Source organism: Phoenix dactylifera, chromosome 1 (assembly GCF_051530095.1).
Source record: "Phoenix dactylifera cultivar Ajwa chromosome 1, Ajwa_hap1_PhDact_Kaust_v1.1, whole genome shotgun sequence".
NCBI lineage: Eukaryota > Viridiplantae > Streptophyta > Magnoliopsida > Arecales > Arecaceae > Phoenix > Phoenix dactylifera.
In genome coordinates this window covers 9,478,412-9,506,138 of record NC_143190.1, presented here as the reverse complement: position 1 = coordinate 9,506,138, position 27,727 = coordinate 9,478,412, and the positions used below count along the sequence as shown (strand labels likewise).

The window sequence follows — 27,727 nt, the reverse complement described above, 5'->3', positions numbered from 1 at the left end:
CTACGCTTGGGTTCATTTAATTTTTCTGCGGATTTCTAAGGAGAAAAAAAGTGATCACCAATTTTAATTAAAAGTAAAAATTTAATTTTGAATTAGATATTACGTGTTCTAAATGCAGGCGAATCGAATCCAATCTGCTAACTTACCAAGCACCAGCACGAACCCAACGTTCGCACCTCACGCCGCCTCTCCCCGGCCCGCACTCCAGTCGGTGCTCTCGATCCCTCCGCCCCGACTCGGTTCGCTTTGAAAGCCTACCTCCCTTTTTTTTTGTCTTTTCTTTTTTACTTAGTTTTCTTTCTTACCGTTGAGTAGTCTCGGACCTCAAGAGGCGAAATCGGAGAGAGATCTATGTACCGGAGAGAAATGGGGGCGGTGGCAGTCTACCATCTGATCGCCTTCGCTGCCGTCTTTCCGCTCGGAGCCCTGGCCGATGGCGTTTCCCCTTCGGAGGCCAAGCAGCTCAGAGACGAGGTACGCCACTGTTCTTAATTTTTTGAAATTGCAGTGGTTGTTCTTGTCCTTCTTTTTCCTTTTTTTGTTGAGATCGATTGAAAAACGGGGGTTTCTTGGATCCAAGAATTAGAAAGCCTTTTGCTTTATCGGAAGATTTGAATTGGATGGAAAAAAAATAGAAGATATGGCAAAAGATGCAATTTCTTTTCTACCCCGTCCGAAACAATGGGAACTTGGTGCAGAAGAATGGGTTCTTTTATGAACAATGATCAGTTGGGGCCTGATACGTTAAAATTTTGATCTTTCCTAGATTGGGAAGTTGAAATAGTTGATGGTTCTTGAACTAGCAAGCTGACTGACGGGTGAAATCAAGAACAAGGTCTATCTTTTGGACAATAAAGATAATATCATTTTTGGAAGCTTAAGATATTCTTGAAGACTTAACATTGTTTGATGTATAATTGTTTTTCTGGGTCACGTTTCTTGATATGTGCAATTAGGTCCTGACGAGGATGAGAAGAGGAAGAAAAAAGGAATGATAGAAAGTTTGTGTTTGAATTCGTTGGCATGTTATATTAGGGTAGTGAGTCAGGATGTCACAGTTCTTTTAACTGTTAAATAGCTGGTGGGGGCAGTATAACTAAGAAGGATGAGATGGAAGATGGAGAAATTAGTGATTGAAGATGGAGAAATTGATGAATTATGCACATTGCAGTTCTTGTTCTTGTGAAAAATATTAGAGTGGCTAGTCTGTTTACAGCCAAATAATTAATCTAGTATTATGGCCCGTCATTCTGGCAAATTCTTATTGAAGATTGAATGCTCTTCTGAGGATATCCTTGTATGTGTCTGCACTTGCATCTGCAGATCCTCTAGATAAAATGGTAAATTCACTCTTTAGTACTTTTATTCTGATCATGTTTCCTTTGTGGATTTAAACCTGATTTGGAGCCTGAGCAAGTTGTAGAACATCTGAGTGTTCTCAACTCAAGATTTTTAGGCACTGAAAGTTTTTCATACAATGTTTAGGCAGCAAGTGGGTATGAGATAGAATATGGTAAATTCAGGAAATCCAAGGGAAGAGATTATCACTTGCAAAGTTAAGATTTTGATAGAAATTCTAACTGGACCCTGGGAGTAGTAAGAAATGGATTGATGTTGGTCCATCTGAAACGAAAGAAGTAGGAAGGCCTATGGAGCAAAAAGGGGAATTTATTTTCATTTTAGTCAAATGGTTTCACAAATATATGTATATTGCTGGTCAAGGGGAAGAGGGATGTTGAGGCCTTTCTTATCCTTTTGTGTATGTGTTGTTGAAGATGATAAGGAGAAGATGTTTAGTTCTATGTTGATGAATGATGAAGCTGAAGGAGAATTGTGCAAATTACAGTGGGTCATATTTAATTCTTTGGGGCCTAATATGTGATAATAATATATATTGATCATACTGATTCAACAGTCTTTCGAACTCCTAAGGCATTGGTAATTACATGCTTGATGATGTTAAACATTCTGAATGCTGGGACTCAATAATTTTTTATTTTTTAATTTAAGAAATTATTTGATTGTTTATTGGATGTTATATCTAGAAGAAGTCTTGGTAGAAGTCATTTCTTTGTTAATAAACATTTTGATCCTAATCACAGAAATATTGATATTCTTCTACCTAATTGTAAGGTTAAAAACCGAACTTAAAACATAAGTGTTCAACTATTATTTAAGTCACAATTTCATCATCAAACTTGTTCCCATGCTACAGTTTGCTTTTACAAGTTGCAGGAATTTAATGAGATTTTGCAGGCATGCTGCCAAGGAAATAAAACTCTGTACCCTTTGTTAATTATGAGAAATAAGCATCGTTTTTGTTTGTGTAGGTGCGTGAGATGTTTTATCATGCCTTTGATGGATACATGCACCATGCTTTTCCTCTCGATGAACTAAGGCCCTTAACCTGCAAAGGTGAAGATACACTTGGTGGTTATGCCTTGACTCTAGTAAGAACATCATCAATCAGTAAATTTATAATGTTTGATTAACTATCAATATAATAATTTTATCATTTTTTTTGTTTTTTTATCATTTATGCATTGACCAGATTGATTCCTTGGATACGTTGGCCTTACTAGGTGATCGCGAGAGATTTAGTGCAGCTGTTGAGTGGGTTGGTAAGAATGTTTGGTTTGACATTGTGAGTATCACATTGTTCGTGTTGTTGATTTCACTATCTCCAATGTCTTGTCGCCTTTATCACATGTATTATCAATGTATCAAAATGTGTAGCTGATTTAACCTCAATGGTTATGTTATTGAACTCATAACGTAACAAATAGCATGCCATCAAACTCACTAAGTAACCAATAATAAATGTTTGGAGCAGAAAACTAGATTTTTGCACCATATAGTATTTTATTTGTCTTAGCAAATAGCCTAGGACATATTGTAACTTTCAATCCTTATGCCATCTGCTCTGGGTTGGCATTGCACACTTTTTTGCTCTTCCTTTCTGCTAAATCTACTGTTGTAATATTCTTTTATACTTCTTTTCAAGATTTAAGTGCTAATATTTTTTGATCTGTTCATCCTTTTCAAACTCAGCCACACTAAGCCCCTATTCTTAGCTTGTTCTCCTTTAATTTATTGCTGAATAGTCTCTCAATCTCTTCTCTTTCAATATCCATGGTAGATGTAAGACATGCAAGGGTAAGAGGCTACTTACTTGGAATGCACGATGCCCCCATCTATATGGAAGTATAATTTGGCTTCAGCATCAAAATAACTTTGTCATTACATCATTCCAGAATGAGTTTATATATCCTTGTTTTTGAGAGAGGGGGTGGGGGGGGGAGGAAGATTAGTAACATCTTTGTAAAGGCTTAGAAACATGTGATTTAGTGTTCAATGTTATTGGCAATTAGGCCCTTCACAAGACAATTCACATGCAGCTCTCTTTTTAGCTCAACAACATCCCTATCTGGGCCAGGTGGGTGTCTTTTTTGGCTTATGGAAATAACCCAAAGGCCCTATTGTCCTTCTTAAGGTCCATCACTCTAAAGACGGGGAAAGGTGCCTATATGTTGATGATTATTGCTGTAGGCTCAGTACCTCACAATCAATTATACATGAATGTTACTCATGCACAATCTTAACATGTTTGATTATAATTAAATGGTGTCCACTGTTCATTTCTCTAGCAAACCTTCATGTAAGGTTTGGTTTGATTGCTGAGAAACTAAAGAAAAAGAAAGTTAGAGGATCTCCTCATATTGTTTCATGTATGGTGATCAAAAATTCAAAGAAAACTCAATGAGTAGGTTTCTAAAACTTTTCCTCTTTTTAGGTGTCAGTTTTGAGGAATGATAAAAATTAAGAGAAAAAAACATTACAGGATCAGGTAGCTCCTTCATATACCAAACCATTTCCTTTATAGCTTTCTCAGCAGTTTCTTAATATGAATAAACACCAGAGAATTCTTATTTTTCTTATGTTTTCTTTTATTCTCCTTCATAGAATTAGCCTGCCTTTGTTTCATTTCCTCAAGAATTAGTATCAAAACTTTGATTCTTAAGGCATCATTGTTATCTCAAAATGTCTTTACATGTCAAATTGCTCTTGAAGATGATTATGTAATTTCTTCTAGAAACCTTTTATGCTTGTTTTACATTCTAATGGTTGGATATAATTATTTTTGATAAGAAACTATTCATCTTCATTTCCTGCATGGAGTTGAAAAAAGTGCATCTACAATATTACACAGTAACCATGTCATATTATTCTTCGGAACAGGTGACAATCTTTCTAATTTGTGCCTAATTTCCATTTTATTAACAATTTTGTCAAATCCTTTTTGTAAAACTCATACTTCATTCTTTTTAAAGCTTTTATTAAAAAGAAATTCTGAAATGATGATGCCATTTTTCTTTTGCATTTAAAGTTCTTTATGATGCTTATTCCGTATGTTACATACAAAATAGATATAATAAACTTCCCCGCTATTTTGGATCAAATGAATCCTTTCTCAATTTTTATTTCATTATTTTTATTTTAAGTTTATCTGGAACCAAATTGTATGAAATACACTATCTCTCCTAGCTTCTTTTCTCATTGCCTTCATTTAAAAATTCTCTTCCAGTTTCCCTCTATATGGCTCTTTAGTATGAACTGGGGACTCCTCTTCCCTTCTTTACTAGGGTTGTATTTGACCAGCACCGTTACATGGGCTTATCATCTCAAATGGATTTCCCTTATTTTCTCCTTTATCTATGTTGGTACTCTAGGATTCCTTAGATGTTCTCATTTCAAATCCCCACACTATCATTCAAAGTACAATACATGCATATCTCAATATTCCAATCTTTGGGAAGCGCACCATATGGCCATGTGTCCTCTTCACTGCCTAACATTGTGATTAAAGCATTAAAGAAGTTCTGGTTACATTTTTCTTTTTTTGATAATCCGGATAAATCATATCGATCTAGTATGAATACATCCAAGAAAGTTAGAAAAGAGAAGATGACCGGCGTGGGGGTGGGTTGGGGGGGGATTGTGGGGTGGGGAGAGGTCTCATAGCTGTCCCACATGAAGCCTTGTGGAATGTTGGGCAACATATGAGGCAATCTAATAAGCTGCCCTATTGGCCTCGCAGTATACATGGGTAATCTGGAAGGCAACACAATTCCTCAACTATCCGTGGATATTCTGCAACAGCGGGTGCTCGTCGCCCCCCAAAGACTGACTTCGGATCCACTCGATCAATGTAGCCGAGTTTCCTTCGAGATGAATGCGATCCACCCCTAGGGTGATGATGCCCTCCCAAGCGGCCCCAACTCAACTCCAGGGATAGAAGTGTCGTAGATCCAACTACCCCTAGCAACAACAAGTCTCGATAAACTTTGGCAATTGCAATATACAAAATATTCAAGATGAACAACCCCTCTATGTTTACTTTGTTTTGTTACATGTTCTTTCAAATTAAATAGAATCAAGGTCATATTATGCTCAGGGAACCACTTGTTTCTCAGTCATTGTGGTTTCCCTCGTTCCACACATATTCTCGGATGTGCTCTATGCAATATTTAGTTTCCCCCCTTAGATTTTAGCATTCTTTAGGATTTCCTTCCGGAATTTCAACACAACCTTTTTTCTATATCTTACACAGGTAATATCCACAAGGTATGAAGTGTAAAATGACGAGGCTTGAATTTGATTTTGGGTAAAGGCATACAACCTTGGGGAGAACGTGAATATCTTCATAAATTAGAGCTATTGCTTTAACATAGTCAAACATAACTGCATGCCTTTCTTGCTTGATGCTCACAAATTAAGTCCTTGTGGTAGTCTATGCTTTTCTTCTAGAACAAATCATCTGTATTTAAGTCCTTTTCATCTATAGAGTTCTTTTGGATATTTCCAAAAATTGCTTATTCAGAAAAGATGAAACACCTTAATTATTACCTTTTGAACATGTACGTATATGGTTTCCAGTATAACTATGCAACTTCTATCTATCACCAAGCATTTATAATAGTTGTTCTTGATATTGATCTGTAGAGAGCGTCTATGATGCATGAATGACAGCTATTATTCCTTTGGGGTAGGGAGAGGAGCAAGGTCCGCTGAACCAATATCGGAACCTATACCGGTCGTAGATGGGTCGGTACCGTACCGTACTGTATTGTACCGACACACGGTACGATAGGTGTGCTGGTTCCATACTGGCACAATTTTTTTTGGAATTTTTCAAGTTTATTTAATTGGTAATCAATCTTTTTGAACTTTTTTAATGACTTTAAATCTAATTTGATATTTTTTGATGTTTCTATGATTCCGATATAACCTAAATGATGCATCTTATTACTTTAAAATTATACAAATTATAAAATTATTAGTGAGATGTTGCATGCTACAAGAACATGAAATATCTTGAAATCAAGTAGTGAGGTGAAAAATATACTTGGGCGGGAAAAATATGGAAAGCTCTTCGCTGCTTAGCCCAATTTAGAATCAGGTCGACTCGGTGCGAGCTGTTCGGTTAGCACCGAGTTCGAACAAAACCAGCCTGTTTCGAATGGTTCCGGCCGGTACGGTCCGATTCAGACCTTTTTTAGCCGATTCCGGTCGGTTCGGAATCAGTTCGAGCCGGTTCGGGGCCAGAACCAACTCCAATGGCCAAACTTACCCGTTTTTCTTCCGGGTCCGCTTGGTAAGAGCCAAATCGGGCGGTTTGGTCCGGTTTGGTCTTCCTTGGAGGGGAGGGTGAAGGAGTTTAATGATTTTAAACAACCTCTATATGAACTTATTGGACAATTTTCTAGTTGTGTAAAACATTTGTAAGTCTTTCTATTGTACAGCTCTTACTTCATGATTTCTTGAAAGTATGATAACTGGTTAGTCCACAACCACAAGGTCTCCAAGGTGTGATGTGTCTTCAGGGCTATCACATTTTCTGCAAGCTACTCCCATTACCTTTTACATAAACTTTTGGTAGCATATAAAAAATCTTCAGTATTTCCATTTCATCACTGACAATTACCTTTTTCTTGTCAAAATGATTTTCATCTTGTTCTATGAGTTTATGTCATCCTGGTATGTCAATCTCTATTACTACTGTATATGCAGGATAAAACAGTTTCAGTATTTGAGACCACAATTCGGGTTCTTGGGGGTTTACTTTCTGCTCATCTTATTGCAAGTGATTATGCCACGGTATATTAACCGCCTTTGATGCATTTAAATTACTACCAAGCCTTATTAGGTATTTAAGATTCTTGCTTCTTGTTTGCATTATACTGGTTATGCTGCTTACAAATTTTACATTTTGAGACTTTAGTTTATCATTTTAATTTCAGCATTTTATGAGTTTCTTAAATGTATCAGCTCTGAAATTTCTGGTTGCAGCAGCCAATTCACAAAATGTGAAGGTGGGTGGCAATGCGCTCAAAACCATTGTCCGAGCTTTCTTCTTTCCATCTAATGAACTCTTTTTCTTCACATTGGATGCAGAATTTGGCTTTGACTTCTCTGTTAACTGGCAATCAAAACCATCTCCCCAACATGCATGTAATAGAAAAGGAAAAAGAAACGCAAATAGCGATAAATGCCAGCGAAGTATGCGATGCTCTCCACACTCTATATGATAGAAAAGAACATCACTGTTTCACAAGTTCTAAAGCAGAAGGCCCCAAAGAAGGATTGGAGCAACAATATCAAATAAAAAGCTCAAGAACTACATCTCTCTATAAATAAAAATAATAGAAGCTTCCACTGTCAAACTTTCAATACATTCACCTAACAACAACACATTATGTACTCTCCCAAAATAAACACATAACTAAGGAAAAAAAAACACAACGGAGAAACCGTATATGTATAATTAGTTTAGCTCTCATGACGTTAAACTCTAATTCCCATCATTCAAGTGAGTGGTCAAACATGAAACAAAACTTATTTGTTGACATGCGCTACAATAATTTGGCCATCTGGTATCTGGGTGTAATGTTCATCAAAAACTTTGAAATTAATCCACAATCAAATCATTGGAAACTTACGGTGCCCCATCAGTTAAAACCCAAAAGGAAACTACGCCAAAAATCATCTATCGAATATCAATACAATGCCCTCATCAAACATGATGATTAAAAACAAAACACCATATCTCCCCTCAAACTCCATGATTAGAGACTCCCAACGTTCTTTGGTAAGCTGGATCCGGATATCAGAGAAAGAGAGAGAGAACCAGTTGAAGCTGGAGTGGTGAGCAAGGAAGGTGGCTTGAGGAGAGGTGCAAGACAAGATCGTTCACTCTCTCTTCCTCAATCTCTGGGTCAGCTTGCTGCCTCCCTTCTCTCTCTTCCTCGATGGATGCATCTCCTCGCTGGCTCGCCCTCTTCTTCTTGCCCCTCTCTTTTTCTCGGATCCTCCTCTCCTCAGAAATCGCTGGCGCTCGGGAGAAGCCAGTGATGAGATAAATGGAGACCAATCACCTCCACCCATTTATAGGATATTTCTCCTAAAAAATAGAACACCATATCTCCCCTCAAAAAGGATATTTTTTTCAACAAATAATCCAAAAGTGATTGTTTTGGACGATTACAACAATTTTTTCCTCCCAAGACCCATCAAATACCTTCTTCTAAGCCGATACAGAAATACTCGAAGAGAACCATGTCGAGAGAATAAGATGGAAACACCTTTTTCAACACCAAACCAGGATCCAATAGCCAAAATTGCATTCAACAATACAACTTTTTTCTTTTTCAAGAAAACACAGACAAATCATCAGATTGAATACCTCCGTCCAAAAAAATCCAATATTTCAGCTCGAATCGGGAACTAAGACGAAAGACCAAAGAAAACCCAACTGGAGACAGAGCAACAAAAATCCTAAACCGACGGTAGCGATTCGAAATACCTGAGGGGGGAGCAAACTAATCCTTCCTTCTGGTCTTTTTGGGGGCCTTTCTGGAGCAGGGGAAGAACCACCCCATCTCAAACTCCCTTCTGCTTCCTCTCTTTTGGTGAGAGAAGAAGCGAGGCCTAAAAAGAGAGATTGGAGCATGCTGCCTAGTGCCTGTGAACACAGTGCGTAGTGCCTGCCAGGGCCTTTCTTTGGGCCGGGCCCAGGGTTGGGCCAACCCTGGGTGGATATATATCTTGTGTACTCAAAAATAAAAATAGATGGAGTCAGAAGCATGTTTTTGAAAAAGGTTGTCACCTTATAGTGTGCTGCGGCATCCATCTGACTTACGGCTTGTATGGTAAGTATATGAAGATCAACCAAGAGGCTGATCTCAAGGGAACTCCGATTTCTAATTCATGTTTGCATTCAAAGCACCTTTGGCATTCCCCAGAACCAATTTTCATTTTAATCATTTCGTAACATACAAAATGTGGCCTATTCTTCTTGTTTTTATTCTGTTAGATAATAAGATAATCTTTTTTACAAGCGATGGCCAATACTTTACAAATAACTGATGCTAGATTTATTCTGATCATTGCAATAAAAAAAAGATTTGTTCTGATCATTGCTATTGTTAGTTGAAAAATTTAATGTGCTTGATTACAATATCAAATTGTTTTATCTTAATTTATTGTTAATGAAGTATGTTGTCTCTAAAAGTGTGCCCATTTTACTTGTTATAGTATAACATTTAATAAATAAATTTATCATATGGAAAATTTAACTATTGTTGGTTTTGGTTTGTGAAAACCAACTCATCATTAAACCTGTTCACTGACATGAATTATAATGAAATAGAATGTAAAAAAAAAGAAATTGGCGCCATACGAAATTGGTCATTGATATAGATGATTTACAATTTTGGTAATTTTTCTTGGTGCTTGATATGTAATTTAAAGGCCTCGATACCAGAAAGTTCTTAGTGGATTTAAGGATAATTTATCTACAGGGTATGAAGATTCAATCATATGATGATCAGTTGCTTCATTTAGCTGTGGATTTGGCAACAAGATTGTTACCTGCATTTGACACTCCGACAGGTTCATTACTTCTTTATTCAAGTGGCTTTACAAACCTGTAACCTCTAACACCTGACTAATATGTGGTTAATTTATATCTTTTAAACTTTGGAAAGCTAAATTGAGTGATTTGTGACAATTAAAAGTTGAATCCATCTCTCTTTATGAACTATGGATGATGTAAATGTACAATGTAACTTCTGGAATGCAACTCTAATCAAGTTTGTTGAACAATACCTGGCGGTGATTGCCAAAGTAAATTTTGATGTCTAAATTAATTATTCCTTTATTTATGCAAAATTTATTTTGATTACTATGGATTTGTTATTTCCATTACTACTGAGTTGGCTAGGATTCTTTTGAGCATAATGTTTTTTTTTACTTAGATGAAAGAGTGAAACCTGTGTACACGCCAATTGCCTGCTCCATTCTTTATTTGGTTCGTCTTACTTTCTTACCAGGATTTTTTCTCCAATGTAACAACAACATCAATAGTAATTCAACTATTCTATGATTTTTTTTTTGCAGTGGAGCTTTCAAAACTGAAACAAAGAATAGAAAAAAAGAAAAGAAAATGTAGAGATGAAAATAATCTGTGGACAAACTCTCATAGGATCATCCTTTGTCAATTTGGACAGATATTAGGAGATTCTCCATTCTTCTTCCTAATATGGTGATGCTGAAACCCACCTTCCTCACTCTTAAATCAATAGTACATAACTACATACCATACTTAAGTCCTTCAATTCTGAGCAACATCAAACAATCTTGTCAATAAATATTTGAAATTTTGAATACTAGCTTCCCAAAGTCAGTCTGTCTCTCTCTCTGCCCCCCCCCCCCCCCCCCCCCCCCTCCCTCCCTCCCTCTGTTCCTCCCTCTCTCTCTCTCCTCCCCCCTCTCTCCCCCCCTATTCAGTACCTCATAGTGCAAACTGCAAAACCACCCTTAAATCCCTGTGGTTGATTAACAAGATCTTCCTTAATTGCTCATGTTATATTTGCCTCTCCATTCTTCTTAGAAATTTCTTTATATTATTTTCTTCTGACCACTGATTTGTAATGTTCTTTGTTGGTAGTGAACATCCACAACAACTTACCTAGAAGCTAGTGAATATCCACAATTTCTTACATGCTAAATATCCATTTCTCTTTTATTTCATCTTAGCTCTCTTACCCTTTAAAAGAACAACTGTCTACATCCATTTTATCATAATCTCTTTATCTAGTTTCTTTCCACATTTAGGGGAATCCAGAGGTTTGCTTCCTGATTTAATGAGCTTAAGCTATCACAAATAAGCTAAAGTTCCCTACCTATCTACTGAACTTCTAGGTTTCATGTTAGGTTCTGGTCTTTCCAACTCTTCTTAGAAGAAAATTACTAATTTCTTCCATTGAGTCTTCTTCACTTGAGCCATCCTCCATAATCGACCTGTTTTTGATAGAAAGAAGGATTGGAAGATGATGATTGTAAACTTTGAGCTTGTTGAAACCTCTCCTTTCTTTCAAAGATATTCTCTACTAATGCATTAAAACTTTTTTTATGTACCATTGTTGAAATTTTAAAAACCAGGATTGTCATACACTAGCATATTATAGAGTGCTAAGCCTTTCAACCTTCCAAAGAAAGAACTTACCTCTAAGGCCAGCTTACCTTCCACCAATCTTTCTACAACTAGGTCACAGTCTTTCTTCTTCTAGTTTTAGTTAGAATTTTTTTTTTTTTTTTTATTTTCCAAAATAGAATAAGTTGCCTATAAATGGCAGTTATGAAGTAGTGCTTGGATATAAGGATGGTTATGCTGGAACTTGGTGATTGGGTTAAAACTAAGTTAGGATTATCGTTCAGTCCAGCATTACATCAACAACTATGATCAACTTGTAGAGGAAAGAAGAAAACCTGGGAAGATGTCAAATTGAGGAAAGAGGTGGAGGCATGGGTTAGGTGTTGCTGAGAGACTGGTTCATAACAGCATTGTCAGTACTTAAATTAAATTACAAATTCAGCCAGACTTATCAAGTTTCATGACCTCATTTAGACATAAATTAAATTTAGTTATAGTTTCAAGCTCTCAATGAAGGGAAAAAGGATTCAGCTCTTGCTTATGTGAATCCTCTGTCAATCATTATCATGCCCCATAAATTAATCATAAAAAAAAATGTTAGATTAATCGTGTTTACATTGTAATATACCACCTCAGTGAACTTATGAAAACCCTAATGCCTTTGAGATTTGAGGTTTAGGATAGCTAGGACTGTCAAAAAAGCTCTCTTCTAAATCCCTTTTATGTTATAGTGCTTTCAAATTTTTCAAAACTCATGAAAATTTAGTTTTATTTAAATAAATGCTCCGCTATATTTAAAAAAAGAAACGGCAAAAAGAGTGGTATAAATATATCGTATATACAACAAGTTTTGCTCTATAAGTTGGTTTCATTTGAACTCTGAATCCAATTCCACTTTGAGATTATTCTAGCCAAAACTTCAATGTTTTAGATTTGAGTTTAGAGTTTCATGTGAAATTTTAAACTCATGGCAGTGAAATTTAACCATGGTTACTGCTGAATGTTATATTGGACAATCAAATATTTATAATAGGTTCCTAGGTGTATACAAAAATACACAAACCTGTTTTATGTTGATGAACAGTTGGTATGTTGGTTAATAATACATATTGTCAAGGTCCGCCATACCGGTACCAGTCGGTGTACCGGTAGCGACCCGGACCGGTACGAAACCGGTTCCGTACCGGTCCGTACCGGCGGCGTACCGGTCCATACCGGTCTGAACCGGTTCCGTACCGGTTCTTCAACAATAAACTACTGATACCGGATTCCACGCTGATCCGGTACCGGTCCCAGTCCGGACCGGTACGTACCGGCCCGTACCGGCCGGTACCGACCGGTACGGCAGACCATGCATATTGTACATAAGAATGCTTCAAATCATATGCTAAGACATACATTCCTAAAAGGTTTTGATAATTAAAATATGTTCCAATTATCATCTTTCCATTTCTTAACAATTTAAAGCCAAAGCATGTTTTTATTATCTTTTTAAGTTTAAAACCCAATGTTGAAACTTAAACATGTCCTTTTAAGATGGCTTCTCTGGTTAATGTGTTATCCACTTATCATTTAATGCTTTCTGCAGGAATCCCATTTGGATCTGTCAATCTGGTGCATGGAGTGGATGAAAATGAAAGCAAGGCAAGCTCTTTAACTTCTGAAAGACTCAGTTGATTGATAAATCTACTTCATTGTGTTCAATTTCGTTGTTATGAGTAATATTCATTGGCTCCCATAGCTCACCATGTATGTTTATCATATCTTCTTATCAAGATGATGGATCTCATAGATTTAGAGAACACCCATTGATCATGATCTACAATAATTAAAATACCTAAAAGCAAGAAAACATGTGTTTTGGATGTTTCTTACCTATGCTTCATGTGGGCAAGAAATGGATGTTATTAACAAAGTAAGTGTCCTAAAGTTATATTATAAGCCATACGACTTGAGAATCCAAACCTTCAACCTCCAAGCCTTCTGATTGGAACTCACTTTCTCTCTTATCTTGTGGCAACTTATTGATGCCGGATAAATGCTTTGGGGAAATTTGGTTCTGTAACTGGGTTCATCAATGTGAAGGATGAGGTGCTGATTATGCCGCGGCATGCCTGTCTATGCTGGTTGTGCTGTACTGAGATAGATTTGTTTGCCTTGTGCCTTGCATGTGCCGATTGGTGAGTGGCATGGGTATTGGCACTAGCTTTTGAAACCTTGATTGATGTATTTGTTTCTAATTAATGCACCTTTTTAATCTGCAGACATACCATATCTTCTAAATGGATCAATTGTCTTTTCCCTTGTATGTTGGATAAATTGTAAACATCTTTCATGATAAGAATGTGTAGTCTTGTCTCTTATGCTCATTCTCTATCTATAAGGCTTTGTTTGGTTATTGAGTAGGTGAGAGAAAGAAAAATCTTAGTTCATTGCTTGGCAATGAAGAGAAAACTAGAGAAATATAACAATTGAGAAGATACAGGGCCAAGTTTTTCTTTTGGAGGTCTAAAAGTTTTCTTCTCCAAAAAGTAATTATTTTGAGGGAAATTAGCAAAATAGTAAGTAGGTCAGGATAACTCAGCCATTGCATACGTACTTTCTCTGCAAGTTCCTCTGCAATTTGTATAGTTCAACCAAATGTAAGATCCCCATTTTCTTTCCTTTGCTGTTGACTTTTTTCTCCTTCTTGCATTTCCTTCATAACCAAACAGAGCCTAAAAGCTTTAGGGCTGAAAATTTCTGTGACCATCATCTGATTATTTTTCCTTTTTCTTTACCAGTCTGTACCGCTTAATAAAATAGTTTTGACCTGGTTTTAGATAACATCAACAGCTGGCGGTGGTACTTTGACGCTAGAATTTGGGGTGCTGAGTCGTTTGACTAATAATCCCAGTAAGTGTTACTTACATCTTCTGTCTCTCCATCTATGGTTGATACACGTGAAGTTTTCCTGAAATCTCAGGTGTTTTTAGTTTAATCTAAGTTGCTGTTATGATGATTCTCTTAGCATGCTTCACCAAACTGGATATACTCTTATGTATTTAAACTATTGACAATATTATCCAGATGTTTTATAGATGGTACTGGAATATTTTCTGCACATACATTTAGTTATGTTCTTTTCCCTTGATAAGATGGAAAAAAGGTTTTTTTTTTTTTTATGATCTTTTGAACTCTATCATTAGACAGCATCTTGGGATGTAATGCGTGAATGGGATGGTATGACTGGCACCGTACTGTTTCAGCACGAGACCAACACTGGTACAAGTGTCAGGATGCTGAAACCCTATGTACAGGTGCATGCCGGTTGTATTGGTCTATAGCAGGGCATACTCGTGCATACACACAGTACCATACCAATGCATACTGACAGTTTCTTTTTTGAATCTATTAGTTTTGATATGTACTGTTAGTTCTATACCAGCACTATACCGTTTGATGGAGAAAGGGCATGGGGATCAATATCGGTGTTTACAACCTGCTTTGTATGAGCTTGGTTGTTAAATTTGATATAATTATCTTTATTGTAGCTGTCGTGGATTTAAACTCACATGTCCTAATGTACTCAGTTCATCAATTTATATCTATAGCTTCAATATACCATTACCCTTTTCAACAATTAGTATGCGCCACATTGTCTATCAATGTGCATACTACAGCTATTTTGTAATTAGTTGGTTATTCATATATTGAGTTTTTGTTAAAACTTTCCTCCGTTTGTTGAGGTGTTCTTATTTGTATTGTGACTACCTAGGTGTAAGAGAATTCTTATAACTCCTTTTTCACTTTTTATCATGTTCATTCAGTAGTTGTACTAATGCTTCTACGTGGTCATATATTATATTTAGTGCCACAAGGCTTCCAGCAATCTTTGTGCTGATATTATTGAAAAATTTGTGAACTTACATTATCTAAAGCAACAAGCTAGATATATTTGTTTGAAGATGGCAAAAATAAGAAATAAGAAATTCATGACTAGATCATGTATCATTCTACTCTACATTCATTTTAAGTTCTTAATTGATTCATTTCGCCCTTCCTTCATTTGCCAGATCTTATGAAATTTTAGCTTCTTGAAGTTTACGATTAAAATTTTCTTTTTGCTAATTGACAAGTGGTTTTTCGAGAAAATATGGCTTAAGCAATCTTGTTTGCTTTAGGGTGAGATAGGGTTAATCATTAAGGTCGGAGAATGATTATTCAAGGATGTTAAAAATTGAAGGCACTCCTGATGTCCCTAGCTTGTGCAAATTTCAGGGTGACATAGTAGATGAACAAAAGAAGTAACATACGCTAAATTAGAAGGCTAGTTAGAACCTAAGTTAGTATTTGGTAGGTGGTATGATCACAGAATAAGTGCCTTATTTCATGGTTGTACTACCAAAGGCACCTTTTCTTGCTCATAGTGTAACCTTATACCTCACATGGTATAAGTAGGAGAGAGGGAGGGGGTAACTCTATTCATCATTTTGGTGGAATAGGCTCATACTATGAAATAGAGAAAGTTATCCCCTTCAATTACATTTTTGCCCTTATGCACTAACTAAATATACAAAAAATGGGAGGCAATTTTGTCTTTGTGATAAAATCCAAATTATCATGAAATTTGATGCACATAAAATGGACGCATTTATCCCTCCAACCAAACGCACAAAATTTCTATTCCATGGAACAAGTCCTATCCCTCCAGACTTATTTGGATAAGTTTCCCTATCTCTTCAAAATTTATTTTGCAACCAAACACTACCTAATGGAATAACAAGAAGGGAACTATAAGATTAACTAGGTAACTACTAGCTTTACCTTGCTATTGAAGGTCTTTGTCAATATCTAGAATCATTTAAGGATCTCCCATGGAAACTCATGGGAATCACCAACTCACCATTGATGTTACTAGGGTTTGCTCCAGATTATGCTAGATCTCACAAAATCCACCACAAAGAGCGAACACATGAAGTGCACTAAAAAATAGTTTCATTCATTGAAAATTTGAGTACATAAGCTAGATTTTTCTGTTTACAATTTGAATGAAGGGAATAATACTTTCATGTTTATAATTTATATTCTCTTTACTTTATAATACTTTGTAACAGATAATGATTTTCATGCAAAATGCCATATTGGCACTTGCAATATCCCTACTGTTGTGGTGGTTGCTTTGTTATGCTAGGTTTGTTATCATAATGAACCTCAAAAATTTGGTAAATAGTGCCATTTCCATAACCAACAATTCTTATGCTCATAGGCAACTTCATGATTCCCTTTTTACCAATCATACCTATTAAGAGCTAAATCCTTAAATCAGTATTGACATTTCCAACAATTTGCACAATATTCATTCAACTATAAGTAGATTTACTCCATTGAATAGGGCTAGAGAATAGAATTGATCATGGCATAACATTAGACTGGTAAAGTTGGTTACTGTGCACAAAAGAAAAACTACCATCTTGTGTGATTAATGCTGTACAATAGTGTTGCCCATACTGTTGGTTATGTTGGATGCCATACTGCCCATTTAGTTTGTTCATTGACAAAATAAAGTAGCACCATCATTACATCTGCTAATGTTAATGTGGTGATATATTACAATGATTTATGTTATAGCACATACTGAGAAGAGCTTGTAAGGATTTCGGTACTGTCAAGCATATCGTTTTTGGATTGAAGTTGTTGCCTTCTAATGACATTCTTTTTTCCCTTTGCTAATGAGAATATCTTATATTCTTGCGACAGAAAGCTTGCTTATATATTATTTCATCACCAAATGACCAGAATCACTTTATGCTAATCGAAAAATGGCAGTCCTTTGGAATCTTGGGATATTCTTTGTAAATTGATCTAGAAGAAAATGATTGCATAAAAAATTGCATATATGGTCAATTTGTTGAGAAATTTATAAATGCATCCTTTTTATTTGATGTGAGAACAGATATTAACCGTGTTAATATGGCGATTGAATATGGTCTGCTATAATTTGGTGAGCTATTTTCCTTTCATTTGGTACCTTGGTGGCATTTCTGTCACTTTAAAAAAGGTAGCATACAACCCAACCATTTCTTGTTTGTTTGGCTATTATAAGTAGTCCTGTGGCTAATATAACTTAATGAGCAATGCCTATGCATTTTTATTTGAAATCAACACCAGAATTAGGCTTTCCTTCCATCACCCATGACTAGTTATAATATATGCAAAAGCTTGCCTCTCACATTCTGTCAACCTGCAGCTGTCTTCTTCCTCTTATTTTTCCAACCTCCATCTTCTTCTGTTTCAACCTCCAGCAGGCGGCAGACTCTGTTTTCAATCTCCAGCAGCAGTCTGCCTGCCCTCCTCTCCTCTTCTGTTTTTTTCCCTGTTTTCAGTCTTCAGGAAGCAGCTGTCCAGCAGCCACTCTTCCTCCTTATTTAATTCTCATACAAATTTTTTACTTCTTTCTCCTCTGTATTTCTTGTTTCCCTTGTTTCCTCCCTCTTTTCTTCTCCTTTCGTATGAGTTTTATATCCTTACTCATTAAGAGAAAAGCTAGAATTTATTCTGCAGGACTATGCAGTGATTGTAAGTTGTAACGATGCTATGTCTTTCTGACCTGATGATCTGCTATATGGATTAAATAGTTGCTACTTCTTTGATCATGCAGTTTATGAGCATGTTACGAAGAATGCAGTGCGAGGAATATGGGCCCGGAGATCAAAAATTAACCTTGTTGGGGCTCACATCAATGTTTTCACGGGTGAATGGACTCAAAAGGTGACTTCTCTTCTGTTGTATGCAGTTGCCAAGCACTGGATGAAGTGTGCATTTTTACTCCTAAAATACTAATCTCTCACTGTCAAATTTTATTAGGTCATCTCACTTTTGTATGCCATTTTAGCTGTTCTGCTTCTAGTTTACCTGTTGTGAGCTTTATTTTTTCCATACATGACTAGTACTACATTTGCTAAAATGAACAGGCTTTTTTTTTCTATTTTTGGTTATTCTATTTGATTCTCTATACAGCACATATTTCCAGATCTTGTTCATACAAAATTTATATTTCTTTGCTTCAAATCTGGCATATTCATCAATTTGAATTCTCTGCAATGGCATTGGAATATGTCCTTCGTTCGTTCCTGTCTTATATGTAACCTTTTGTGAAGTTATGGCATTTTCTTCTATGGTTATTCGATAAACTTGAATAGGACTATAGGAGCATGTTGATGCAGCGGGAAAAGGAAGAAGGGGCGATTAGTTCAATGGGGTTATGCTTCAAAGATCAACACGCAAATAGAAGAAAACTAGATTGAAGAATTCTTCACTTGGTGGAAGAAATTCTCTCGAAAATAATTTTATTAATATCTCAAAAGCTACTCCTTACAATGTATAAGTGCATATTTGTAGGGCATGATACTCTAACCCTAATTTGGGCATTAAACCCGATACAGAATCATACTTGAAATAGGACACGTCAATAAGAAAACATGCTAGAATTATTCTATTACAAATATGGAAACTTGGCTAGATTTTGATACTATCCCTAATGGATAATTTATAAGAAAATCTGCTGAAAACCTCTGCGGTCTTCACCTGCGAATCCGCTAGCTCCTTTGGCACTTGGCTTGGTTTAATTAATCATAGTAGTTGTTGGTTGCACCCTGTGCTGCATCACATGTGACCAGATTTACAGCTATACTTTGGTCAAGGTACTGATATAATTTATTGAAGCATCATCTCTTGGCCTTAATTCTGGAGCATGTTACAGCACATAATGTTTCTTTTATATAATACTAATTTGCTTCTCCATTATATAACTTTTTTGCCTTCTAAGTAAGGATGCCTTTGCATGGATTGATGTCCATAATTAGTTCAGATGTGCGCTTAGCATTCAAAGTTCAAACTATAACCAACTTTGGCTACCATAGTTTGCTGGAGGTTTCTGTTTAATATATCATACTCAGAACATTTCCATAGACCTGGAGACTACCATTTTGATTGCAATGGCCAAACTCGGGCATGAGCAAATTTATGACTGGTATTGATATTTGTGCCTTTGTATCAACTTGAGAATTGTTGCTTGAGTGTGATTGCAATTAACACATGCTTGATTTAGTGTATTCTTTATTTGACATTTTTGTTTAAAAAGTGTTTAAACACTTACTATAGTTGGAAACTGTGCTTCATGATGATATTTAGCCTCATATTGTGGTAGTGACCTTTCTGGTTCTTCTTATGGAATTCTCCCTTAAAATTTGTTTCGTTGCAGGATGCTGGAATAGGCACGAGTATCGACTCCTTCTATGAGTATCTTCTGAAGGCAAGCTATTTCTTTTCATACATATAAGAAAGTTTGTCAGTGTATTATCGTCCATATTTCTTGAAGTTACATCATTGGATAAAGTTAAACATTATCATAACTTTTCATATACAATTAATTGGTCTTGATGCACCAACATGTATCCGCCATCAAGATAGCAAAACTATATGAATCCTATTAAGGGATTGACTTATGTTAATAGTTTTTGTGAGCCCGACATTTGGAGAATCTAGTACAACTTCATCTATGCATATTACTTGTTTGAATTCTGAGTGTCAGGTTTTGAAGTAACCACAAGGTTCTTTGCTTCAAATAATGACGATAATCACTCCAACTTTATGATTCATGAATGAAAGTATAATACTGTAGATTATAGAAATCAGTGCCACGTCATATGTCCTGCTGATTTACCGCTTAAATCAGTATTGTTTCTTTATTGCGTAAGTTTGTTGGTTACATTATTGTGTTATTCTGCATGTGGCGACTGCTTCAAGTCCTCACATCTTTAAGCATATTCTCAATGTATCATGTCAACCCAACACTTGCTTCCCTACTTACTTGGACGCAAGGTACATCGTACCAGCCCGAATTGGGCAGTACAGGGCATACCGTACCCTACCGGTTCGATACTGGTATTCAGTATGGGTGGCGTACCGAGTGTGGGTACGCCAAAAAAAATCTGTACTATACCATACCATACTGACACTATGCTAATGTGGCACCAGTATGAGGTTTGGTACTAGAGGTGGCAACCGGGTCAGGTCGGGTCATAAATGGGTCGGGTCACATGCGGGCCGGGTCAGAAAATCATAAACCTGAACCCGACCTGTTTATTAAACAGGTCAGAAATTACAACCTGAACCTGACCTGTTTATTAAACAGGTAATCCGACCCGACCCGTTTAACTTGTTTAATAAACATGTAATCTGTTTACCCAACCCGACCCGACCTGTTTAACCTGTTTACCCAACCTGACCCGTTTAACCTGGTTAGACCCGTTTAACTTGCCCAACCCAACCTGTTTAACTTGCCCAACCCGACCTGTTTAGACCCGTTTAGACCTGTTTAGACCCGTTTAACCTGTTTAGACCTGTTTAACCTGTTCAACCCATTTAACCTGTTTATACCTGTTTAACCTGTCCAACAGTTAAACGGGTTAAACGGTTTAAACGGGTCAGACATCTAAAACCCGTATCCGACTCAATTAATAAACAGGTTAAACGGGTCGACCTGTTTACGATCCGAACCGTTTAGACCAAACCCAAACCTGTTTATGGCGGGTCGGGTTGGCGGGTCGGGTCATATTTTGCCACCCCTACTGGTACCGAGACAGCGAACCTTACTTGAACATATTCGTAACTTGGTTGCTATGTTATGTTTTAGTGTTCCTCCTATGCCAGTAGTGCAACTAGTGTTCTTTTTGATACTGTTTATTCATTCTTGTAGCAAACAATAGGTATGAGTTTGTAAATATACATCTCTACTTCGTGCTGAGATTGGAATTATTTCCAAGGATAATTCCTCAAATTTCAAGTGGCAGCAAAATAACCTGGTTTTGAATACCCATGCTACATTTCATGTTGATAACCCAGTGGGATTTTCCATTTGCTAATAGTTTTCTTGGTTGCTTTGGGGGTTCACTAAATTTATACTTGAAACAGGCCTATTTGTTATTTGGAGATGAGGAGTACTTATTTATGTTCCAGGAAGCTTACAAGGCAGCCATGCACTATCTCCATCACGATCCTTGGTAAAGTTTGCCCTCAATCTTGTAGTTCAAATGGATCTGTGATCCTCATTTGTTAGTGGTTCTATAATTCTTTACAGTTTCATATATTCAGATTCCTTTTATTGTTTGTAGCAGCTAAGTTTTACAATTTCAATTTTTTCCTACTGATTGACATGAGAGATATTGATGCATGCAGGTATGTGGAGGTGAACATGAACTCTGCTGCTACAGTCTGGCCATTATTTAACAGTCTGCAGGCATTCTGGCCTGGGCTTCAGGTTTAAACTTTTCATATTTCTTTTAGAAATCTCATGCTAAATTTCTTGGAGGATTACTTACATTATAAAATGGAAGGTTTTAGCTGGAGATATTGATCCTGCTGTTCGAACACATGCTGCTTTCTTGAGTGTATGGAAAAAATATGGCTTCACCCCAGAGGGGTTTAATCTTGCTACATTGAATGTTCAGGTTTCAAATCTTATCCCTTTTATTCTGTTAAATCTTGGTTATATCGTAATAATACCAGTTCCCCTAATCATGAACTTATTTCAGTCTGGTCAAAAAGGTTACCCACTGCGACCAGAGTTGATGGAAAGCACATATTGGCTATTCAAAGCTACTAGAGATCCTAGGTCAGCCGCTTTTTTAAGTTACTAATATCACATATTTTCTCATTTGTTATTTGCATCAGAATACTTATTTTATGGTAAAAGCTTCATTTAGAGAGAAATTGTTATTTATTCATTTGCATCTTAATTCTACAAAAACAGAGAGTGCACTGTTACACCTGATATTAAAGGAAGACACATTTTCAGTGTGTTGAAGAGACGGTTTTGCTTTCCTTTCAAGTGTCAAAGGGGTTATACTGTATATCATGCCTTTTTTTCTTTTTAAATTAAACAATCAGTTATCAAGTGGATCTTGATTGTTCATTGACATGTTAAAGTAAAGTCCTTAGTGCCCCAAAAACGTATTAGATAGAATTTTTCCATGATTCTATTATTCATGACAGAATTACTCTTAATATTTGACTCCTGCTAAACAACTACTAAAAAAAATAATGTAATATGACATTAGTATACTAGTTGTTGTATATATAGTATATACCATGATAAAATGTGTACAAATCACAATATTCTCAACATTTTATGTATGTTGAAGGTGAGTAAAGATATCTTATGTAACATATATATGAACTTCATTTGCTTAACCATGTTGTAAATTTGTACATAGCTTATTGTCGGCAACTTATGTAATGTATACTATATACCACATACAATCATTTGTTAATATGTACATAAGTTCGTGGGATTATCATATGCAGAAAGATAATGTTTTTGAAAAAAAGGATTAGTGTTAAATATTAATCTTTTTCCAGATATGGGGGATTTAAAATAAGTTTGGAAGTGCAGACCTATAAATATTCCAATGTCCACTTCAGGAGATGTTGGTAACTTTTCTCTTTTATATTTTCCCTCCATATAGATCCAATTTAATTAGTTGCAATACACAGAGGTGTTTGAAGCCAAATTTAGTTGCAATGCATGTGCATACTCAGAGCCTATAGTGATGCAGACATGCATGTTAGATCCAAATATCTAACAACAGTATAGGAAATTGAGCATGTATGAATTATGAACTCAGGCTTCAATTCCAGGTTGAAACATCTCAAACTGACCTAATGCATTAAGTTATTGATGTGGCCATATAACTAAACTCATTGTACATATATTTTGAGATATCTATCTATATTTAAATATCAACAGCTTCAATATCTTTATTTAGAGGATTGTTCACTTTAGGTACCTTGATGCCGGCCGAGACTTTGTAACAAGCCTTCAATATGGTTCACGGTGCCCATGTGGATATTGCCACATAGCAGATGTGGAGTCTCACAAACAGGATGACCACATGGAGAGTTTTTTCCTTGCCGAGACGGTATGGCTTTGCAAGACATGGTCATCTTTAAAATGTCTCAATTTCTGATGTGGAATATGTTTGCCATGTGAGCCAATACTGGTTTTCTAATTTTTCTAAAAGTAGGTTCTACCTCATCAATCATCTGATCCTTTGATCGGATGGATGACAGATTTATACTTCACAGTTCACCAACTTTTCTGTGGCATGCAATTTGTCTAAATTACAGATGAAGGTTTTTTCCCCCTTTTTGCATGCTTCCAATATATCTTTCTGCATCACACATCTAACAGCAGTTTATTCCAGGTTAAATATCTTTGGCTTCTTTTTGATTTAGCTGTGGGCCCAGATAACATTGTTGAGAATGGCCCGTATAAGTGAGTATGAAACAACCGTGTCCACGACATTCATATTATTCCATAACAAAGTAATAGTGCCTTATAACAGATAACATTTTCTCTGGACTGCAGGTATATCTTTAGCACAGAAGGTCACTTGTTGCCTGCTACTCCTGAAATTTCTTTAGTAAGTGAGCACTGTTCATATTTTGGAGCTTTTTGCAAAGGTGATGGAATGCATAAATGTCATCCAATGGACACAAGCTTTGACCGTCAAGAGACAAATGATACCCAATTTCATGGTGATTGGGATCCTTCAATTCGTCACACCAAAGTACAGAATTCCTTTTCATCCTCTGGTTTCATCAAGGTACAAACACTACCATCGGCATCATGCAGAAGTATGAAGAAATAGTGAAGGTTTTCCTTATAACTGGAAAAATCATTATAAAATTTCTGAATGATTGAATTCAGTTTTAGTTCTTGAAGTAGACATAAAATTAATAACATGACTTTTCACTGCAGTAGGTGTCATAATGAAACATCAAGTAAAAAAATCACAAACTATATTCTTTTGTGCCTGTACCATATTTAAAAAGTTAGAAGAGAGGGCTTTGCCTAACATTTTATTTCCCAAATTGCCACCAGTTTTTCTCATAAAATTTAATTTCAGATTGGCATTGTTGACAAATGTCAGGACAACATGCCCTCTTTCCTCTTCCAAATAACTGTCTTCTATTTTTTGTGAGTGGGTTTTCTGCTTGGGCCTCCAAAAGTCCTATTCACTCTACCTCGAAATCAATCCTCAAGCTTCATCTCATACAGTCAAGTCACATATCTCGCCTGCCAAGGTCACCCTCTCCCTTTCTCTCTCTCAAATCCAATTAGTCCTTTTATTGCATACAACTAGTTTTCAATGCTTCTTTTATGTTATATTTCCATGTTTAACAACTCATGTTTTAATCTTTCTAACCCCCAGCCCCCACACACCCAAAGAGGAAAACCAAACTCTACAAAAAAGAAAAAAAGAAAAAAAATAAAAGAAAAAAAGAAGCATGATGATTGGCTAAATACCATCTGTGCTAGAGTTATTCCCTCTTTCATGTCCCCCTCGCTTCCTATGTATTGCCCTCTGGTTCTTTCTCTTTGTTCTGTTTTTTTTTCACAAATTTTCTTTCATATTATTGTCAGGAATTCCCAGATTTAAAAATATAAACAAATGTGAAATATTTTTATAGATCTTTGATGTGCATCATACTTAGTATGCTATACTTCCACTCAAATAGATGGATGAAATTTTCATGCAACATTTTTCTATTACTATCAAGGTCTTTTCTGTACTAGCCAAGCATTGGGTGCCCAGCCTACATGATTGGAGCCTAAGAAGATAGGATTTTATTTGCAAAAGAAATCAACATATATGTCAGACTATTTGGACCTATCATGGTGTTCTATATAGAAAAATGTCAAAACCAATGTTCGGCGAGCCAATACTAGAGGTCGTACTAGCCGACGATCGGTTTAGTACGATATAGGTCCGCGCTGTACCAGGCCGGGGCATACTAAAACGGGGAGATGTGGGGGGAGGGAGAAGCAGAGGGAGGAAGAGAGAAAGAGAGAGGGAGGGAGAGGGAGAGAAAAGGGAGGGAGAGATGGGGAGAGAGGGAGAGAGAGAGAAAGAGAGAGGGAGGGGGAGGGAGAGGGAGAGAGAGGGAGGGAGGGATGGGGAGAGAGGGAGAGAGAGAAAAAGGTAAAGGGGCTTCTTTGGGCATCAATGGATGTCGGTCAGTGTCGAAGAGAAGACTAGTGAGCGATCGAGCAAGTAGGACGGGCGATAGAATAAGCGAGATGTGGGGGTGGGGAGGGAGGGGGGGAGAGAGAGAGGACCTTGGAGGGCATCGGGAGGGTTGGGGGGTGGGGGTGCGCTTCCTTGGTCCAAACTAATCCGACCACCCAAACCGTAATGATTCTTGACCAGTTCTGTCCAGTACAGCTCAAACGACCTGATTCAGGTTGATTCGGCCTTCCTTGGTCAATGCCACTCTAATATGTTGTGTCTCTTGAACTTCTGGTTAACAATAACAATAGGACCTCTCTACTTCATATTGGACCTATGACACTTTTCTTGCTTGTCTTAATTCATAAAGAACTATAGAATGGCCGATGAATCAAGTTACTCTCCAAGTCATGCCATGACTCAAAATACCTAGCCAAACCAATATAAGGTATATTAAGGATGCTGAAACAGAAATCATATTTCTAACTAGACAGAGTCTTCTAGGAACCTTGACTCTAGCCTCTATAACATCCTAGCCTTCTTTATAAATCCTTATGAGCCAGTTTGCATTGCTCCACCCATTGGAACATGGGAAGCAAACGGCATTTTCCTTTGAATAATGCAATCTTAAGGTCTCATCTAGAGTCCTTACCCATCTAATGCTACCACTTCCAGCTCCTGGTACATAATGAATCTTGCTTGCTTTGGCTTCGGACTTCCCTTTTCTGAACCCTGTGGATCCATGAGCTTTTTCAGTACTTAGAAGTAATCACAATTTCAGGCTTGACACTGGGTACAGATTGTTTTACTTCTTTCTGTGGATATCTATGTAGTGAATTATTTTACATTTTTTACAGGGTCACTGCCCAGGACTGACACATGGGCAGAAATTTGGCAAATTATATGTTGAGAACGATGAGAATACTTATGAACACAAGTCCATGGATTACCCTCAAAAACGTTCTGTTGTTTTCATCTCTAATCCAACTGCGAGACAAATAATGGATGCTGATCAGGATAATACTAGCAACATCCAGGAGATGAATCAGAATTCAGAAAGAGTGGCATATCTCACAGATAGCAAAGAGGCGGAAACTTTTAGCGAAGAAATGCAACAGGTTGATGATACTAGCTGAGCAATACTCTTCTCTTGCTGCCTGCTGAGTAAGATGGCTATGTTCCATGAATTTCACTTTCAACCAACTGCAGACATGTCATTGAGATCTCAGACTTGCCTCGAAAAAGCGCTCGGAGATAGGTTTTCTGATAGCTGGCTCATCAGTGATATCATCATCTCCTGGCCTATTAACATGAACCACAAGCAATCGTGTGTTATTTGGCTTGTCAAAATGGCCTACAATCAGAACATGTGGTCACATCACTGATTGGAATGTTGCCCAAATTCAGCATGCTACAATTGTTAAATTAAATTAGAAAGATAATATGATACTCTATGTATACTGCAGGTATCACTTATAAGATGGATAAAACCCCGAAGATCTTCATGTTATTTGCTTTAGATGACTGTAAAAGGAGTGGTGTACATTTCATTACATTCTTTTGGATTACAAAGATGATTATAGAAGAATATATCAGACATCATGTTACCTGTTAATATTTTTATCAATTTGGACAGGAGTCCTTTTCTTCTTTTCTTTTCTTTTCTTTTTTGGTCTGGGGCCGTGGGGAAGAAAATGGATTAGATATTTTTCTGATTCCGTTCCTTTCAGAAATAGGCCCCCTTAAGGCATGCACCATAAAACCTAATACCCAACTTCATTAACTGTAACTGGAGCCTAAATTGGCTTGTGTATCTCCGATGCTGTTTGTTTTGTTATATGGAGTGCTTTACTCGATAATTGGATTTATTATACAGAAGTATGGGAAGAGAGAGATTTTTTGTTATAACCATAGTTGGGTAGATGATGTAGAGAGGTGCTCCTATGTTAGGTGATCAACTCATACATCTGGTGAAAGGACAAATTATATTAGACTAAAGTCGAGTTATAATGCTGTATGGGATCGGGAACAAAGATGAGAATGTCAAAGGCAAATGGAGCTAAAACTAGGAATGAGGAGTAACGGAAATCATTGAAAATCAAATAGTAGGTCAGCATGATCGTTTGATGCAAAGATTTGAGAATTCCATCGTTTAGCATGCTTAGAACAGAAGGATGAA

General features: G+C 36.7%; 1 protein-coding gene across 2 annotated transcripts; it reads left to right on the top strand.

Annotated features, from left to right (window-relative positions):
- Window positions 1–277: 277 nt before the first annotated feature.
- On the top strand, window positions 278–27,163 carry LOC103705983 (Glycosyl hydrolase family 47 protein). 2 transcript variants are annotated; one of them, XM_088720498.2, is made up of 18 exons: window positions 282–474; window positions 2,331–2,450; window positions 2,552–2,644; window positions 7,072–7,158; window positions 9,861–9,951; window positions 13,083–13,138; window positions 14,317–14,389; window positions 18,135–18,244; window positions 19,737–19,787; window positions 21,449–21,537; window positions 21,713–21,794; window positions 21,871–21,984; window positions 22,069–22,148; window positions 23,319–23,454; window positions 23,606–23,668; window positions 23,740–23,810; window positions 23,904–24,141; window positions 26,406–27,163. In XM_088720498.2, the coding sequence occupies exons 1-18, from the start codon at window positions 352–354 to the stop codon at window positions 26,682–26,684; spliced, it is 1,956 nt and encodes a 651-aa protein (XP_088576624.1). In that variant the 5' UTR covers window positions 282–351; the 3' UTR covers window positions 26,685–27,163. The 2 variants fall into 2 exon arrangements, with proteins under 2 accessions (XP_026660023.2, XP_088576624.1); XM_026804222.3 differs by lacking the exon at window positions 23,606–23,668 and having other exon boundaries at window positions 278–474.
- The last annotated feature ends 564 nt before the right edge of the window (window positions 27,164–27,727 follow it).